This window comes from Monopterus albus, unplaced genomic scaffold (genome assembly GCF_001952655.1).
Source record: "Monopterus albus unplaced genomic scaffold, M_albus_1.0 scaffold29.1, whole genome shotgun sequence".
NCBI classification, from domain to species: domain Eukaryota; kingdom Metazoa; phylum Chordata; class Actinopteri; order Synbranchiformes; family Synbranchidae; genus Monopterus; species Monopterus albus.
This window is the reverse complement of record NW_018127909.1, coordinates 3,129,301-3,145,193: the sequence shown is the minus strand read 5'-3', so window position 1 is coordinate 3,145,193 and position 15,893 is coordinate 3,129,301. Positions and strand designations below refer to the sequence as shown.

Sequence of the window (15,893 nt, the reverse complement as noted above, 5' to 3'; positions counted from 1 at the left end):
TTATATAAATTTTGGCTTGGACTGCTGTGAGAGTCTGGCAGGAGCAGTTACAGTGGTACTGATTTGTATTCTGTACTGCTCCCCACCGCCACATTATCCAGTAGAGGCAAATAACATAGTAGAGGCAGTAAAAGCTTATTGTTGTATAAACCTGTGCTGTCTCTACATCAAATATCTCTTTATAACTTGAAAAACAGAGGAGAAAATTGATTTCTCCAAGTCTTTTCTCTTGGGGATGGAACAAAAGTGCAGCAATGATCAAGTTGAATTTCTACAACTGCTACTAATGTATTTTAAAACAGTGGGACTTATTAAAGAGAATTTTAAAGCCTGTGTCACTGTTATTTTAGAGTGGTGGGACTGGGATGTAGGGATACACTACAGTGTTATGATCTGTTCCCTCCACTTCTATACATCTGCAGACTGTTTGCTGGGCCCCGTCGATGAGGACCTGAAAAAAGATGGAGAGGTGGAGGGACTCAGCCTGCTGCACATACCGCCTGCCCTCAGCCACTCCCACCCAAATGCCTTTCACGTGTGGGACCAGGACAGTGTCATCATCCCCATGACACCCCCAGATGAGAATCCACAGACCAGCCCTCTGATGGCAGTCATCCCATACATACCTTCATTTTTACCCACCTCTCTCAGTATCAGCAGCCCGTCCTCCAATCAGCCAGTACCAAAGGAGAGTGATGCATAAGGGAAAGGATCCAAGTCAAGTTTTCATACGGTGCATCTTTAATGGTTCTGCTTTCCCCTACTCACTTAGTTCTTCGTTAGCTTATTTAGCTCTGTGTTTTCCCTCTGCCTCACCTTTTACTTGTTTTCTTTTTAAAGATGTTTGAAAAAGTTGATCAATTTTTGGGAAAGATCACACTCGAATGTCACAAATGCAGCAACACCATATGAGCAACAGAAACTATGCATTAAGACTTTTTATTTTGCCAGTCTGGGTGAATGGACTTCCTTCTGTTGGAATAACTGATCTCTGGATTTGACCGAGACCAAACAGCCAGGGATGCTCGGTGGGGAAGCCTTGTTCATTTTCCCAGTGGATTTGTGCCAAGCTACCATCATGATTATTCTCCTTCTCCTGCCAGACTTTCACAGCAGTCTGAGCTGTTACATCTGTTTGAGTGTAAGGTCTGATTTGGCAAACTTCAAACGTAGTTATGAGGAGCCTGTGGCCATACTCAGCATAAAATAATCCAAACTCTTTATTTGTTAATGTTTGACCATGAACATGGGTGTGTTGTTGACTTCGGCGAATGATGTCTTAAAGCATCACTGTTTCGGTGACCATATCATTTACACAGTATATTTTCAGAATACCTGATGTGCTGAAGAGCCACAAGCACCTTACAGGAGGTTTGTGTTGAATTCTTGTGTGAAATAAAGGTGGATGTCTACTAAGTTCATGTTTGCTAACACGTGTCTCCATCTTACTCTGGTACTAAATATTTCCTCTTTACGAGGATCAACCTACTGTAACTTACTAAGTAATAGGGTGACTGCTTTCAGGTGACTGTGTGATACCTTTTAAAAGTAGCTAAAATGTGCACAAGATTAATTCAAAAACAGAAGCTTCCGAAATATAGTAATTAACTCCAGCTATTTTGGTCTGTGATTCATTCAACCTATATCTGCTGAACTGTTAAGTGTGTTTAGAATGTAACTGCAGAAGACATGCAGTTCTGTTTTTGCTTATTGGTATCAAAAAATGCAGACAGAGTTTGGGGCCCACCTTAAGCAGGATTTCGGTTGTTTCAGAAGTCCAGGCCTATTAAAAGCACACGAAGGTTGTATCATCACAAACAAGTACACACTAGCATTATATCAGTGCTATTATTCATTTCCCTTTTTCTCTGTCTGTACTCATACTGAACTAGAAAGGAGATTATTCCACCTTCTCGTTGTATTAACATTATCTTTGTTTAAATTTAATTTCATTTTATTTCATTGTATTTTGTTTTGAAAGATCTCATTAAGTTGACATACTGTAGCTCATTCCATCTGTGAAACCCAGAGTGCCTGTATTTAGACAGGGAGAGCGATTAGGGAGAGAGGATTAGATGAGCAGCTTATCCTTTAACACAGCATCCTTTTATTACTTTAGAGCTGTGGAATTAGATAATCTGACATCTGCAGCCCATTCTGAATGGACAACATTGTTGTTCTTGTTATATGACAGGATTGATTCAGTTCAGGGATTGTTTCCAACAGAGTGTAGCAGAAATGATGTGTGGAAGTTCAGTGCAGCAGAGTGGGTCTGCATGATTGACATGTGTGAGATGTGGGTCTCACATAACAGCAGGCGTTTCGGGCAGAGGTGTTTATGCTGACTTTCCTGGTTTACATGGCATAACTGGCAAGGAAAGGCAAACAGCAGCATTGTGTCAGAGAGGCATTCAACATACCGTATCTGAAGGAAAGGCAAACAGCAGCATTGTGTCGGAGAGGCATTCAACATACAGATGTTTCCAGCACTCTTCATGGAAAACAGATGCACAGATGTTGAGTATCACTGGTATTGCAGCTGAACAGGCTGTGGGGTGCACTGGTGAGAAGATGTAGCCCAGTGAGGGAATGTAAAGAAACAGATGGAGTGGGTGGGGGCGGGTAGTGGAAGCTACAAGTGAATGAAATAAAATGAAATGTTTTGCTTTTCCATCTTCATGAGAGATTCAAGCAAATCGTTTAGTTAGAAAGCTGAGACCATGGCCTGTTGCTATATAGTTCAGACAAACAGAATGAGTAAAACAGTGTTTCCATTTAGCAAAAACTAAAGAGCAGCATTTTGAAACTCACAACTGAAAGGCTGTATCAGTGTACATGATCTGACTAGTCAATCTGCCAAACCTTTTATTTCATGAACTACACATATGAGGTTCTTCTTTAACATATGATTTCCTACCAAGTTTTGGTTCATTACAGTCAGTGTGTTGAGAACACTCCCAGCATGCACCTGGGCAATAGATTAATGAGCATGAGTCTAATTTTATTCATGGTCTTTTTAGTAAAGTTATTTTGTCCCACTTTCATAGCTATTAAATTAGATATTACCAGTGAATGTGCTCAGTGACACTGATGCATCACTGGTGAGGTGCTTTCTGATGGACATGCAACCAACCCCTGGAGGTGAGAGGTCAACATATACATGCATATAATTGATGCAAATGCGCATAGTTAACAATCATCAGTCTGTCTGACTTGATGTGCAACCAGGCAAGGCTTTTTTTTACCTCACCTGTCCTTCATCCTCAGTTGACAACTTGGCTGATTTCTTACTGGCACTGACTCAGTCCTGTCAGCTGTCGGCTCTCAGCCTGATGATACCAGACACCAGCAGACTGTAGCACACCCTAATTAGATCACGGTGGCACTAAGCAATAGTCAGTAACCCTGTAGTAGCCAGATGGTGGTTAAGACAGACGGTTAAGTCCTGTCCATGTGTTCAGATCTGACTGCATTATTTGAGCACTAATTAAACATTTGTATGGGTGCACTGCAGGCTAGAGAATCACGTTCTATAAGGAGGTGTGAACTTGAGTAACTTAAAGGCTGTAGTTTCTTGAAACATGTATTAGACCCCAGTAAAAATGTTCACATTTATTAAAGCCAAGCTGTCAGCCTGTAAACTGCTGCTCAGAACAACAGATCAATTCTCAGCAGAACAAAGCAATTTTATTTTAAAAAAAGAAATTCTAAAGGTTCCGTCACAGCCCTCCAGTCCCCTCCAACCAGATCATTTGGAGATAAGTCACAAGACTGCAACTAAGCTGACAAGACACATTCTTCACAATCCATTTAGTCACTCAATATACAGTTACTTTACACATATCTAGCTGATTCTCTTAAAAATGAAGGAATTAAATGCTTTAAAATGCCAGCGTTTTAAAACACCAGATTAACAGTCATTCCTTTGATTCTAAACTGCACTGCAGACCAACACTGATAACCTCAGCCTTCCCTTTGGCTAGGTCATCTACTCAAACTTCCTGTGAGAGAGGACCGTGCGAAAGAGGGAAGTGCCTTTAGCCTGGAAGTAGGTCACGGTCATCTTGTCCTTCGTGACTTCTGCATGAACGAAGCCTCCCATTGTTGAAGCTTGGCCGGTGAAGAACTTCACAGAACCTTTGGGAACATTATTCCAGTGACGGACATCAGGATCCAGGAAGTTTCCTGCACCACTCACCACGTAGCCTATACCAGACTCCTCAATATACTGTAGGGACAAAGAGAAGGGAGTGAACCCATTTTTGAAAAAGGGAAATTAATACCAGAAATGTAGGCAACATACTTCACATGAACCTACCTGCAGGTTATGGTCATGACCGCAGAGGTAGGCAGTGGCATTGTATTTATTGAGCAGGGGATAAAGGCTCTGCAGCAGACACTGTGTGGGCCCGTGCTCAGACACGGACCACACAGGGTAGTGGCCTGCTACCAGCAGGAAGTCTGCCTTGGACAGAGCCAGCCTCTCCTCCAGCCAGGTCAGCTGACGGTTGGCATCCACCTCATTCAATGGTCCTCGGGGCTTCTCATCTGTGAAGTCGTCAGAGTTGCCGCACAGCATGACTGTGTCGAGCATAATGATGGTCAGGGTCTTCCCGGTGTTGGGGATGTGGAAGTTCAGCTCATAATAATAAGATGGGAATTTCCTGAGATAACAAAAGTAATGTTCAATTAAATGTTTCCCCATCGACAGTTTAAGACTCGTACTAGATGTATGAATTCTGATCAGGATACAGCTGTTTTAAAGATGTTCTTTACCATCGGTTAGATCTTTTGCTGTAGTCAATCTGGGCTTTAACGTTCCCTGCATGATCATGATTGCCAGCAATCACATACCAGGGGACTTGGAGAGACTTTGCAGTGTACACAGACTCATACGTTTCCTGATACAGTAGAAGATTCAAATGAGAAACCTAGTCAATCATGTCCACCCTTTTATAGTCACTTTCATTTCCAGATAAACTGAACTGACCTGAAACCGGGGAGAATCCACACTCGTCACACCTTTGTAATAGAAGTTATCACCAAGGGCCAGAATAAAGTCAGCTCCCATCTGCTCTGCTATTTTGCCCATTTCCTGAGCAGTAGCTTTCTCTACATCAGTGACATACGGGGGATAAGGCAAACCACCCCAGTCTCCTACAGCCAGGAACTTAATGGAAGTTCTGTTTTCTGTAAGGGCACAGAACACAAAGTCGTAAAAGCTGAGAATCTGAGGAGCAAAAAGAGTTGTTCACAAGACAGTGTGGAACAATACTTACTGGAAACTCCCACCAGGTCTTGAAAGGCAGTAGTAGGATAGCAGTAAGCCACAGGGATGGCAGCAATTAAGATCGATACCAGTGTAAATGCCATCTTTAAAGATAAAAACAAACAAATTCAGGACTTCAGATAGCTGCAGAACTAAACACAGCCTAAAAAGAAAACAAGGAAATTAGTCAACCAAAAGTCAGGTGATAGATAACCAACAAAACTGGTGATACCGTGCGAGTTGTGCATTCCGATCTCTGCTTCCTTCCTGCTTCTGTAAGCAACAACACGCTCTTACTTTTTTTATGCCTAAAGGTGACATGTGATTGGCTGCAGCCTGAAACTGGCACGTCCCAGCCTGAGCTTGTAAAAGCTAATCAAAACAGCCATGTGCATGAAGCTAAGGGGTTCAAAGGTCATGTTTGTTTAAACATTTCACGGCATTAGAGCCTCTTTTGCATAACAACATGCCATTTATGAAACATACAAGTTAACCACAAATGAATTACATTAATCAATTTAAGCAAAAAAGTAGAATCTAATCCCATACTCCTTTCAAAAGAGAAGGTACCTGACAAGACAAACAACATGATTACATGAAGAGTAGCTGTCAATGAGCAGAGATAATAATGTCAAAGATAAAACACTTACAGCTGATTAGTGCTAATGTGTGCTCAGGCCCACCTGATGGGACACAGTCCTCACTGTGCTTGTCCTACCTGCCTTTTATCAGCATTCCTGGAAGAGAAGAGGCAGGAGGACTGGCCTCGGGACACGCTGCAGGGGTATGACCATTGCTCACAACCTGACTCAGTCCCACGACTGGAGGGTCATCTGGGCCATGTGTGATCTGTAACGATTGTTATAACTGGTGTCCAGACTCCACTATTTCCACTTCAGCATTAATCACCATCTTCCGTTATTTTTTTCCATCTATTTCCATGTTTTTGGATCATTTGAGAATAAGAAATGTAGCCAGCTAAGTTTGTTTCAATTGGTTAATGGTTAACAAAAAGCACAACAAAAGGTCAGCATGAGCAAATTATATAGGCAGTTTTGTGTTTTTGCCTTACATAGATTGCTCAAACATCTTCCTAATACATAGCCTATCAGAACATTTGAATGATATGTGTTGTGGCTCAGGAGGAGGCTTTCAACAGAAAATCACCCTAATGACATCAAACTGATGCCATTATGTTATCTCTGTGATAAAGAAAGAAAGCCTGTGTTACAGAGTGGAGAGATGAGCATTTGTTGATCAGGACAGTCTAATGAAAGATCTAATGAAGTTTCATTTTAGGAAGTGTGGGTCGTTACCTCACCCTCTGTTGCTTCTATTTGGACAATTCCCTTTGAAATCTCCATGGTGATACTGTGCAAATGCTAGATAGTAATATTTGAAATCCTCTGGCATTTTTAATGGAAGCTCAGGTTGACCCATTTTTCACAGCTTTATAGATTTTACACAATCCAACAAATGGCTGTTCCAATCTGAACTGTGGAGCTTCATCCAACGTAGCAAATGAAAAGCAAAGCTCTAAAATCTCACTACATACAACTAGACTGTACTTGTTTGTGAATTGGCAAACTGATGGTCAGTAGCTTCAAAATAACACTCATTTATTTTACAAGCAAATTTAACTGCATTCAGCATGACACAAATGAACAAATGTCTAGTTCAAAACTACAGGTTCCAACTAAAAACCACAGTGATACAGAACCAGTACACGCGATTTAAAAAAACAAAACAAAAACAAAACACATAATGATAAACCTGTTACTGTATACATTAACATGTAGATGGTGACTTGAAGTTAAAAGGGAACAAAGTCAAATCAGAAAGTTGCATGTCACCTAAAACAGTTTTTACCCGACAACTGGGGTGAAGGGCAACAAAACAAAAACAGCTAAATTCCAACACAAAGTCTCTTTTTTTCCAGTCCCAGGATCATCACTGAGGGTGAAGAATAAATCAAAAGTCAAAGGATGGCAAAGTGAGGTTAGAAAGGCTGCACAATACGTCATGCTTAGTAATTCATGTTGCTATATCCAGAGTATGAGCCTTGGTTTTGTCCTCCATAGTCCTGGTACATGCCATAGCCCTGCTGATTCCCCCAGGATGCCGGGTCTCCCCAACCTGTGGAAGAACATCAAATTGAGAGGTGTAATTCCCTTTATCTCTTTGTTTGTTTATACAGCACCTAAATGCATCAATGGATCATTTGTAGGTGTAATCAGGGACTGAGGAGCAGGTTCTATTTGACAAGGATGGATTCACTCACCGTAACTATTATACACCTGGCCCCCTGTCACTGAGCTGGGGTAAGCTGTGCTGTACATGGAGTAATTTCCTCCCGGGCCCTCAGTCTGACCTTGGGTCAGCATCTTCTTCTTCTCATCTCCATATCCGTAGCTGTAGGGGCTCTCCTGATCAGTGGGGGGAGGCATCGACTGGTAGCTCTCGCCCTTTGTGGTGCTGGAGTTAGAGTTGGAGCTGGAGATGGGTGGGGATGAGTAGGTGGTGGTTGTGGTGGTGGTGGTGCTGCTGCTGCTCTCTGGGTAAAAGGTGCCATAGCCAATGTTAGTGGCTGATGCGCTGGCGCCCGTGCCTTTACCTGTGGTGCTTGCTGTGTGATTACCATACAGTTTATCTGAAAAGACAGTTCAAACAAAATCAGAGTGCCACTATTATACATTTGTTTCCAACTTTGTCTAATCTTCCTTTGGTGCTACAGCTACAATGACCAATTGTTTTTATGATCAAACAATCTGCAGATTTTTTTTCAACTGTATAGTCTATATATAAACATCTGAAAACAGTGATCAATGTCCATCACAACCCACATGTACTGCTCATTTTGTCAACAACAGTCCAAAACTCCAAAGACATTCAGTTTACTATCATAGAAGACTAAAAAAATAAAAAGTTAGCATGTTTGGGGAAAAAATAAAACAATTATCTGATTTGTCAACATTTTTCTAGCAACCAATGTATTGATTAATCGGCTTCATTTCGCCTGCTGCCATTGTTCTCTCTTGGTGCAAACTAAAAAAACACACATCAAAAGAAAATGGAGCGTGACAACAGACTAACTTCACATGCAAGATATGCACAGCATCAATAATGTTCAGCCGTATTTACTTACTTACATTCCTAATTTCAACATCACTTCTCCATAACTTTAAAACTAAAAACCAGGAAGTATTAAACAACAATCCACTGGAAGTGCTATAAATAAAACAGGAGTGCTATATTTGTAACAGTAATTCTTATCTTTGCTATTCAGTACATGCACCAAAAACACAAACAAAAAAACATGACATGACAACCTAACAGCACAAAGCTACCAGTGATGACCAGTGTATACTTACGATAGCCTCTGCCAGTGCTGCTCTCATAACTGTAGCTTGCTTTTAAAATAAAGGAAAGAAAGAAATATTTAGGCTTAAGAAGCACATTTTTAGGAATCCTATTTTGTCTTTGACAAACTAGGAAGACACTTAGTGAGCGTAAGATTCCTTACTCTTGTTATAGCTGGGTCCTGAAGGAAACGGTTTGCCACGGCCTCTGCCTCTACCTCTGGTGGGAACCCAGCCACGAGACCCAGAGTCGGAAGGAATGCCACGGATAGTGCCAAACCCCGGGATGTGCTGTTGGGCAGGAAAAGGCAGGACATTTCATGTGAAGTGTCCTCAAAAATCAAGTCAATTAAAATCTAAGTTTGAGCTAAATAACTTACCATGTCAGTATAGGTGACCTTCTTCTTTGAAAAATATTTGTTTGTGTTTGACCCCTCATTGTCATCAGGGAACAGCTTTTCCAGGGCTGCGAGGGCAGCATAGGCTTTCGCCTCCTTTTTATTAGAGCCTCTCCCTTTGAACTTCTGCCCATCAACCTCCACCTAAGAGACAGGAAAGAGTCATTCGAGTTCAAATCAGCAAGAATTACTTCCTATTGTAGTTTTTTTCTTATTAAATTTTACCAGCACAGTCAGAAATGATCAAATCTTTCCCACACAAGGGCGTTATCAATTTACACAAGTGTGAATGTCTTTTTCTATGGGATATGCATGTACGTGCACATGAGACATCACAGCTGTAATGCAGAGCAGAGCCAGCCACTGTGGACATCCCCTTAAAAAGGTTTGTTTTATTCCCAAGCATCATTACACACAGGGAAAGTAAAGAAAAAAAAAAAAAAAAAGAGACATTTTTTAATTTTTAATCTCTTCAGTTTTGTCTCATACATGTGATAACTGCAGACTCACTTCCATGACGAAACACTTTTCATGGGAGCCCCCCGTCTCTGCAGACAGTTCATACTTCAGGCTGCGACGCTTCTCATTCAGCTCCATCACAGGGTTCTTGCCATTTTTGGTCAATATGGGACCCTGATAAATGCATGCAACTGTAAGCCCTTTACTCAAAAACAGATCACATACAGCATCACTTCTTCTTTCTGAGGGAAGCAAATGTTGAGACAGCTTTACTGTATGGGAGTTTCTAAAAAGAGGCTCCAGAGAGAACTGAGATACAGTACATACATCTTCTGACAGTGTAGAAGTGGTGGGTGGTTCCTGAGTTCCCTCAGCTTCACTACTGGACACAGATTTAGATTCTGAGCCTATTGGAAGGCCAAGATCTTGCAGGACCTTTGAATGACAAAAGTCAAAACATTAACTGACAGGACCCTGAAAGAGCAACAAGTCTTTCTTTGTTCATGTACACAGGTTAGACTGCAATGGAGAAGAATACTGCCAGACGCAAAAGAAAAAAAAAAAGTCAGTTTATGTGGCTAGAAATACAAGTCTTGCCTTGGTGGCTACATTAAGCTTGGCAGCTCGTTTGGAGGGCCCTGTGGCCTCGTAGGTCTTCCCATTTAAGTCCACTGCCATTGTGAAGACCGGTTCGTGGACTGGACCAGTCTGAGATGTAAGCCGGTAGTCCAGGCCAGGTCTGTACTGGTTCAAACGCATCACAGCATTCATGCTAAAATCATCATTGACTACAGGGAAAAGTAGCAGAAAGAGAAATAAGCGCAATCAAATAAATTAATATATTTGAAGAATGACACAAAATAAGTGGGTATTTAGCAGCACTTTCTCATTTTATTACTTGTATTTGTCAAATACGATACCTTTGAATTGTTTTATCTCTAGCACATTCACAAAATATTGTTTTTGTACTAATACGCTAGGTTTCTGTCAGCAGAGCCTAAATATTACCTAATTTAGTTTAGAGAAAAACAGCACATACGGTTAAGGGGCCAGCGTCAGTGGCACAGGGGCTGCAGTGTTTCCATGTGTCTGATCACACAGATCAGTCCCATTGTGTACTCATACACTTATGGTTGTAGGATAGGTTCACATTGTTCATGTATGCTAAAAGTCCCCCCCCCCCACTTTGAAAATGTAAATCCAACCTTTGATAACACTACACTTTGGGGGCATTTTGTTGCAAAATTACAGTTAGAATTGTGCCATTAGATGATTGATTTTTGAAAAATATGGCCTGTTACTCAGCAATCTATTTTTGCAGTTGTCACATGCAGTGTTAACAGTTTATTAGGCACAGGTATTGTATTGCATTAGATTTAGAAAGGTTTACATGATAGACTGGCATGTCAGCACAAGTTCACTCAGGCTGCATTCATAATGCATTTCTAAAAACTGATAAAATATTTCTATTTTATCATTACAGATAAAATAGAAAAAAAGAACTAAAATTACACTGAAAATGTCCATGAATTTGGCCCATTTAAAGTGAAATACAAAATCATATATTACAATGTCTCTGAAATGTCAGGGTCATGATTTAACGATAACGACTTTAATCTGGGCCATTTTCTCCTAACATCTTGTAGGTCATGTACCCACAGCAACAGGGGATCATTGGCCAGTTAAAAGACTCGGCCTAGACCATGGCCTCTGATACGCAATACTAACATGATTTCCTCTTAAATCGCTTCTGGAACTTCAGAAACTTCCTCTGCTTGCTGTTGAGATGAGCATCTTCTTCTTCTTTCTCCACAGCTGCATAAGGTCTCTTAGCCGGCAGGCTGGGATGTCCAGCAGATGGTATCTGGGCTGCATCAAAAAAAACAAAAAAAAAACAGATCTCCTCATCAAAGTGTTAACTAAACTGCACCTAAAGGGAAAAGGACACAGCTCACTAGGTACCTGTGCCTTCTCTGCCGCTGGCTCCCAGTGATTTCCGGGGCTTTACAGGTTTGTAGTCCATCCCCAATACTTTGTGCATCTGTCCAAATGCACACAGCCTCAAGGCAAACTGGGGAAAATATAAAAGTCAGGCTCTATTTCCAGTGTTTAATAATACGGGTGAACTACTGCTTGTATACATTAGCGGTCTCATCTTACCTGAGAACTGTGTGTGATGTCTTCACGCTGCTGCAGAGTCAGACATGCAGTGGCATCAACAGGTTCCTTCTCACATGGATCTTTAATTCCAGGGCCGTCTTGCGTCAGATACAGATAACACGGTACATTAATGTTAATTCCAGTGTATAATCACTGATGTTAGTTTGACAACTGTAAGAAAATATCGACACACTTGAGTAATGTGATATTCTGTTTTGAGATACTTTGATTCTCAAAAACACACCATCAGTTTTTAATTCATAGCTCAAATGCCAAGTAGTGCTATGCTGCTGGATGTTACAGGGACTATGACCAATGTACAAATGCAGATCCCTGTTCTGACTGCATAAGAAGTAAAACTTTTTTTTTTACATGAGATTTTATGCATATGGTGGTGTGTTGCTTATTTTATGACCGTTTTTCGAAAATTAGATATCGCCTTGTTTACAGTATTGCAATATATCGAATTGTAACCCCTGTATCATGATGTGTACTGTATCGCCAGATTCTTGCCAATAAAAAGCCCTTTTGACAACTCAATAAAAATCTCACCTTCTAAGAGGATTCCAGAGGCGACACACTCTAAAACCCTGCGGAGGGACTCGCCTGCTCCCATTGGTCTCTCTGCTGTACCGATAGCCTTCTCTACCAGCAGTTCAAGAGGCTGTGTGGGGGAAAAGAGCCAAGAGTATGTTAATTATTTATAATGGTGCCACTCAATTAAAAAACAAACAACCATAACCCCAAAAAAGAGGTTTTTGATCACAGAGCCGGAAAGAAATTCGCACAAATTATGTTGGTTTACACACAACTACATAGTGGCTACTATCTTGTGCATGGGCTTTCTTACCCATCCTGAGAGCGGCATCCATGTAGGAACACGGTTACACAAGTCCCTCATGATACGGAGCACCACAACGGCAGAACTCAGGTCACTGACTTTGGCCTGAAGACACAAACAAAACCAATTCAATCATTCTGATATCACCTCATCGCTGTGCTTTCTGGGCGTTCACAGAACAACCCCGAAAAGAAAGCAAGCACAAAAAGGTCCAAACAACTGAGCCATCTCCAAATCAACTGTAAATCTAATATGCATCAGTTAGAAATATTAGACATATGAGTCCACAAGCTGTTTGTCGTACAGTAGTGACGTTGACATTGAGAGAGCTCAGTCTGGCTGAGAGCATTTTGACAAAATCAAATTACAAGCTGGAGTCAATACCAATGACTTATCCAATCCTGTCATTGGTATGGATCAGCAGATCACTTTTTAACTGTTCTAGAACTCTTCAATTTCGACATTCTCAAATTATAAACTATATCAACAACAACAACAACAACTGAGCGCACAGTTAAAATCAGTAACTGTGTCTAAACAGAGAGAAAATTAAAAGTTTTTCACAGAAACAGTTCAACCTTATGTACAAAAAAAAAGGACGTGAATGCAAACCTGGAACCACTTGGCGTGGCGGAGAGACGCCAAGGCAGTTAGGCATTTCTGCCTGTCCAGAACGTCCGGCGGATCGTTGACTGTTCGCGTTTCTATTGACGAAGTGGGGTAAGAAGAAAAGGTACAGTTTGACCAAGGGGGTCGGCTCTGTCTCGCAGCTCAGGGAGCAGCAGCTTTCCACAAACCACCAGCAGCAGGGAAAGGGGGTTCTGAACAGCTAATGTGTATATCTTTGGTCCCAGCAAGCATTACAGTCACCTGTCATAGATCCCAGCTAATGTCTCCACAGTGAGTGAGTGTGGAAGCCTAAAGACATAGTAGTATTTACAACACTGCATGGCGTGTTGTTAATGTATGCACTGGATGAACTACAATAAACACCCCCTTCCCTCAGCCCCTTGGCTTGGGTTTACTGCTTTCACCCCATCCTGAGACAGTGTGTCCAGTTGGTCAAAGGTCCAGCGTTCCTAAAAAACTTGACATACTAAAAGGCAGTCAGCTGTAAATCACAAGCATTTAGAGAATCTTTACGTATACCCCACACTGCAGCAAAACTGATGTAGTCCCTAATCCAACAGTGGCTCAAACAGGCCTTATAAACGATTGGAAACACAAAGAGCCATACCAGTTTTGTGCACGTTTTAGCTCATTTTCTACACACCACCATTTCATCTTTCTGAATACTGATTTTCACACTGTTCCACAATGAATGTTCGCATGAGTGGCTCGACAGATAAAAAGCAGGTGGCCAGATGTAAAGTAGTGGTGCAACAGATCTGCACGATAACAGTCAAAATTACAATGTTTAACTGAAATGACTATCAGCTGGAGTTTGCATGTTCTCCCTGTGCCTGCGTGAGTTCTCTCCAGGTACTCTGGCTTCCTCACGCAGTCCAAAGACATGCAGCTTAGGTTGATAGGCACCTCTAAACTGCCCCTAGGAGTGAGTGTGTGTGTGTGTGTGTGTGTGTGGTTGTCTGTCTCTAAGAGTCAACCCTGTGATAGACTGGCAACCTGTCCAGGTTGTGCCCTGCCTCTCATCCAGTTTCAGCTGGGATTGGCTCCAGCCACCCGTAACCTATTCAGGAACTAGCAGCATAGATAATGGATGTATCGATGGATTATCAACAGGAACATGCATGCTTATTTAGGGGGGAAAAAAAAGTGTAGAGTTGCATATTAAATGTTGTAATATTTAAATAAAATGTAAGTCTTCATATGAAATCAGTGTTAAAAATAGCACCCCAGTTATGTAAAGTTCTCAAATAAAAGTGATTAATCCAAACAAAAAAGCTGCACAACAGCTGTAGGTCGCCTGCCTACTGGAAGTCTCCCACATGCAGCAGCAACTGCATTTGCATATAAGAGACCTATAAATTACAATCTACACATAACATGCATATGAGTAGTCAGGCAGTTTCCCTGTGCACTTGATTTGATGCACTTTAGCAGACTAAGTCTAACTAGTTGTGGAAGCTAATAACATGCTCACAGTTATTATGATGTTAACTGTGTAGCCCCCCCAAGTGCAATGTAGGAAATGGACTAAACTGCACTGAGACTGGTATGGTTAGTCATGCGGGGCTTCAGCAGATTCACCCCTAACCTTCAAATGAGCTCACTGTAACTTCTTATGTTGATTAACACAGAACCTCCACTAACGCTAACCAAAACTGTCATTTATGAATAAACAATGATTTAGTTGGTTTTGTGGTTTTTCTTGTCTGGCTGAATTTAAACTGTCACCAGAGAAGCCACAGACGCGTCTTTATTGTCGGTCAGTTTTGCTGCAGCTGGTGCCAAATGTACATGTTCAGCATCAACTACATGCAATACGCGCTGTAACTTGTTATTCTTGAAAAAGCCTTCACTTTAAACATGAAAACATTTCAACAAGAATAAGCTATGTTGTTAAGACATTGGTACAGATCAGTGGAGCAGTACAGTGTCTTCATAATGAGAACACAAAGATGTGGCCTGTGGCAGCTGAAGTCTAGCTGGGGGCTGGACCAACAGACGTACCTTCTGTTTCTGTGTTTTCACTCTCTTGCTCTGTCCTGACAAGGGGGGATGTCAGGTGGATAGTAAGTGTTAGCAGTGACTCCTTGGTGCTTGTGACAGCAATGGCTGCATCCTGTGGACACTGGCTTACTGTGTATGTCCCCACTGCAATAGCCTGTTACAAAGAAGTACAAAATTATCTCAAAAATCATCTCACTCCACATCTGTGTATTACGTTTTCATGGAGAATGCTGTAAAACAACTACAGGAACTCATTCCTACCTCTAACTGTACAGTTAGCTTTTCAGCCACTTGTCTCAGCAGGGTGACTGTAGGCTTGCTGGAACAAAGCAGCACCAGCTCCAGTTCCTTGTCTCCCTTTAGCAGGAGTCCTTTGGCCACTAGGCCCACCCTCACGACTCCACGCAAGACACGCTCTTTTGAATCATCACTATTATTGTTAGAGGAGGAAAAAAAAGTACTTTCTTATATTAAGTAAAAAACTAAAACATAATGCTTTTAAAACGCCATTTGATATACTTTTTAATCATTGGGACAACTGCCATCCAGACATCTCACTCACCTCTCTGCCTCTGTATTTTCTTTGCAATCTTTTGGAGTACACAACTGGTCAGACACAGTCTTCAAAGCACACTCCACATGGGAGACGATTTTCTGCACCGCCTCCAGCTCCTCTGCTGAAGGATACACTTCAACGTGTTTGGCCATAACATGACGATCATATGGCCTCAGGTGCACCTCGGAAGATGCAGCTTCCTTAATTGAGGGAAAGA

The 15,893-nt window shown here is 41.6% G+C and overlaps 2 protein-coding genes across 5 annotated transcripts in view; both read right to left on the bottom strand.

The window, feature by feature from the left end:
* Nucleotides 1–3,567: 3,567 nt before the first annotated feature.
* On the bottom strand, nt 3,568–5,566 carry acp5a (acid phosphatase 5a, tartrate resistant). The gene is made up of 6 exons (XM_020596144.1): nt 5,502–5,566; nt 5,280–5,373; nt 4,991–5,190; nt 4,777–4,901; nt 4,319–4,664; nt 3,568–4,228 (listed from the first exon to the last, which is right to left on the bottom strand). The coding sequence occupies exons 2-6, from the start codon at nt 5,371–5,373 to the stop codon at nt 3,989–3,991; spliced, it is 1,005 nt and encodes a 334-aa protein (XP_020451800.1). The 5' UTR covers nt 5,502–5,566; the 3' UTR covers nt 3,568–3,988.
* A 1,124-nt stretch (nt 5,567–6,690) lies between these two features.
* The window catches only part of LOC109957965 (interleukin enhancer-binding factor 3-like), a 14,065-nt gene continuing 4,862 nt past the window's right edge, over nt 6,691–15,893 (bottom strand). For 3 of the 4 annotated variants that reach the window (XM_020596228.1, XM_020596227.1, XM_020596229.1), the window contains exons 4-20: nt 15,683–15,876; nt 15,382–15,550; nt 15,121–15,274; nt 13,099–13,190; nt 12,496–12,591; nt 12,198–12,309; nt 11,646–11,743; nt 11,448–11,556; nt 11,214–11,354; nt 10,083–10,273; nt 9,813–9,920; nt 9,537–9,659; nt 9,009–9,170; nt 8,793–8,919; nt 8,641–8,679; nt 7,551–7,919; nt 6,691–7,405 (exon numbers count right to left, since the gene is read on the bottom strand). In XM_020596228.1, the coding sequence (XP_020451884.1) occupies nt 7,296–7,405; nt 7,551–7,919; nt 8,641–8,679; nt 8,793–8,919; nt 9,009–9,170; nt 9,537–9,659; nt 9,813–9,920; nt 10,083–10,273; nt 11,214–11,354; nt 11,448–11,556; nt 11,646–11,743; nt 12,198–12,309; nt 12,496–12,591; nt 13,099–13,190; nt 15,121–15,274; nt 15,382–15,550; nt 15,683–15,876 (2,394 nt within the window). In that variant the 3' untranslated portion in view covers nt 6,691–7,295. The remainder of the gene's footprint in view (nt 7,406–7,550; nt 7,920–8,640; nt 8,680–8,792; nt 8,920–9,008; nt 9,171–9,536; nt 9,660–9,812; nt 9,921–10,082; nt 10,274–11,213; nt 11,355–11,447; nt 11,557–11,645; nt 11,744–12,197; nt 12,310–12,495; nt 12,592–13,098; nt 13,191–15,120; nt 15,275–15,381; nt 15,551–15,682; nt 15,877–15,893) is intronic. The other variant, XM_020596230.1, reaches the window with a different exon arrangement.

Bases quoted from the DNA above. Each gene is read 5' to 3' on its own strand.
- acp5a (XM_020596144.1), bottom strand. From the start codon at position 5,373: ATGGCATTTACACTGGTATCGATCTTAATTGCTGCCATCCCTGTGGCT. The intron at 5,191-5,279 runs GTAAGTATTGTT...GTGCCCTTACAG, and splicing joins AGACCTGGTGGGAGTTTCCA to AAAACAGAACTTCCATTAAG. The intron at 4,665-4,776 runs GTAAAGAACATC...TTGTTATCTCAG, and splicing joins AGCAAAAGATCTAACCGATG to GAAATTCCCATCTTATTATT.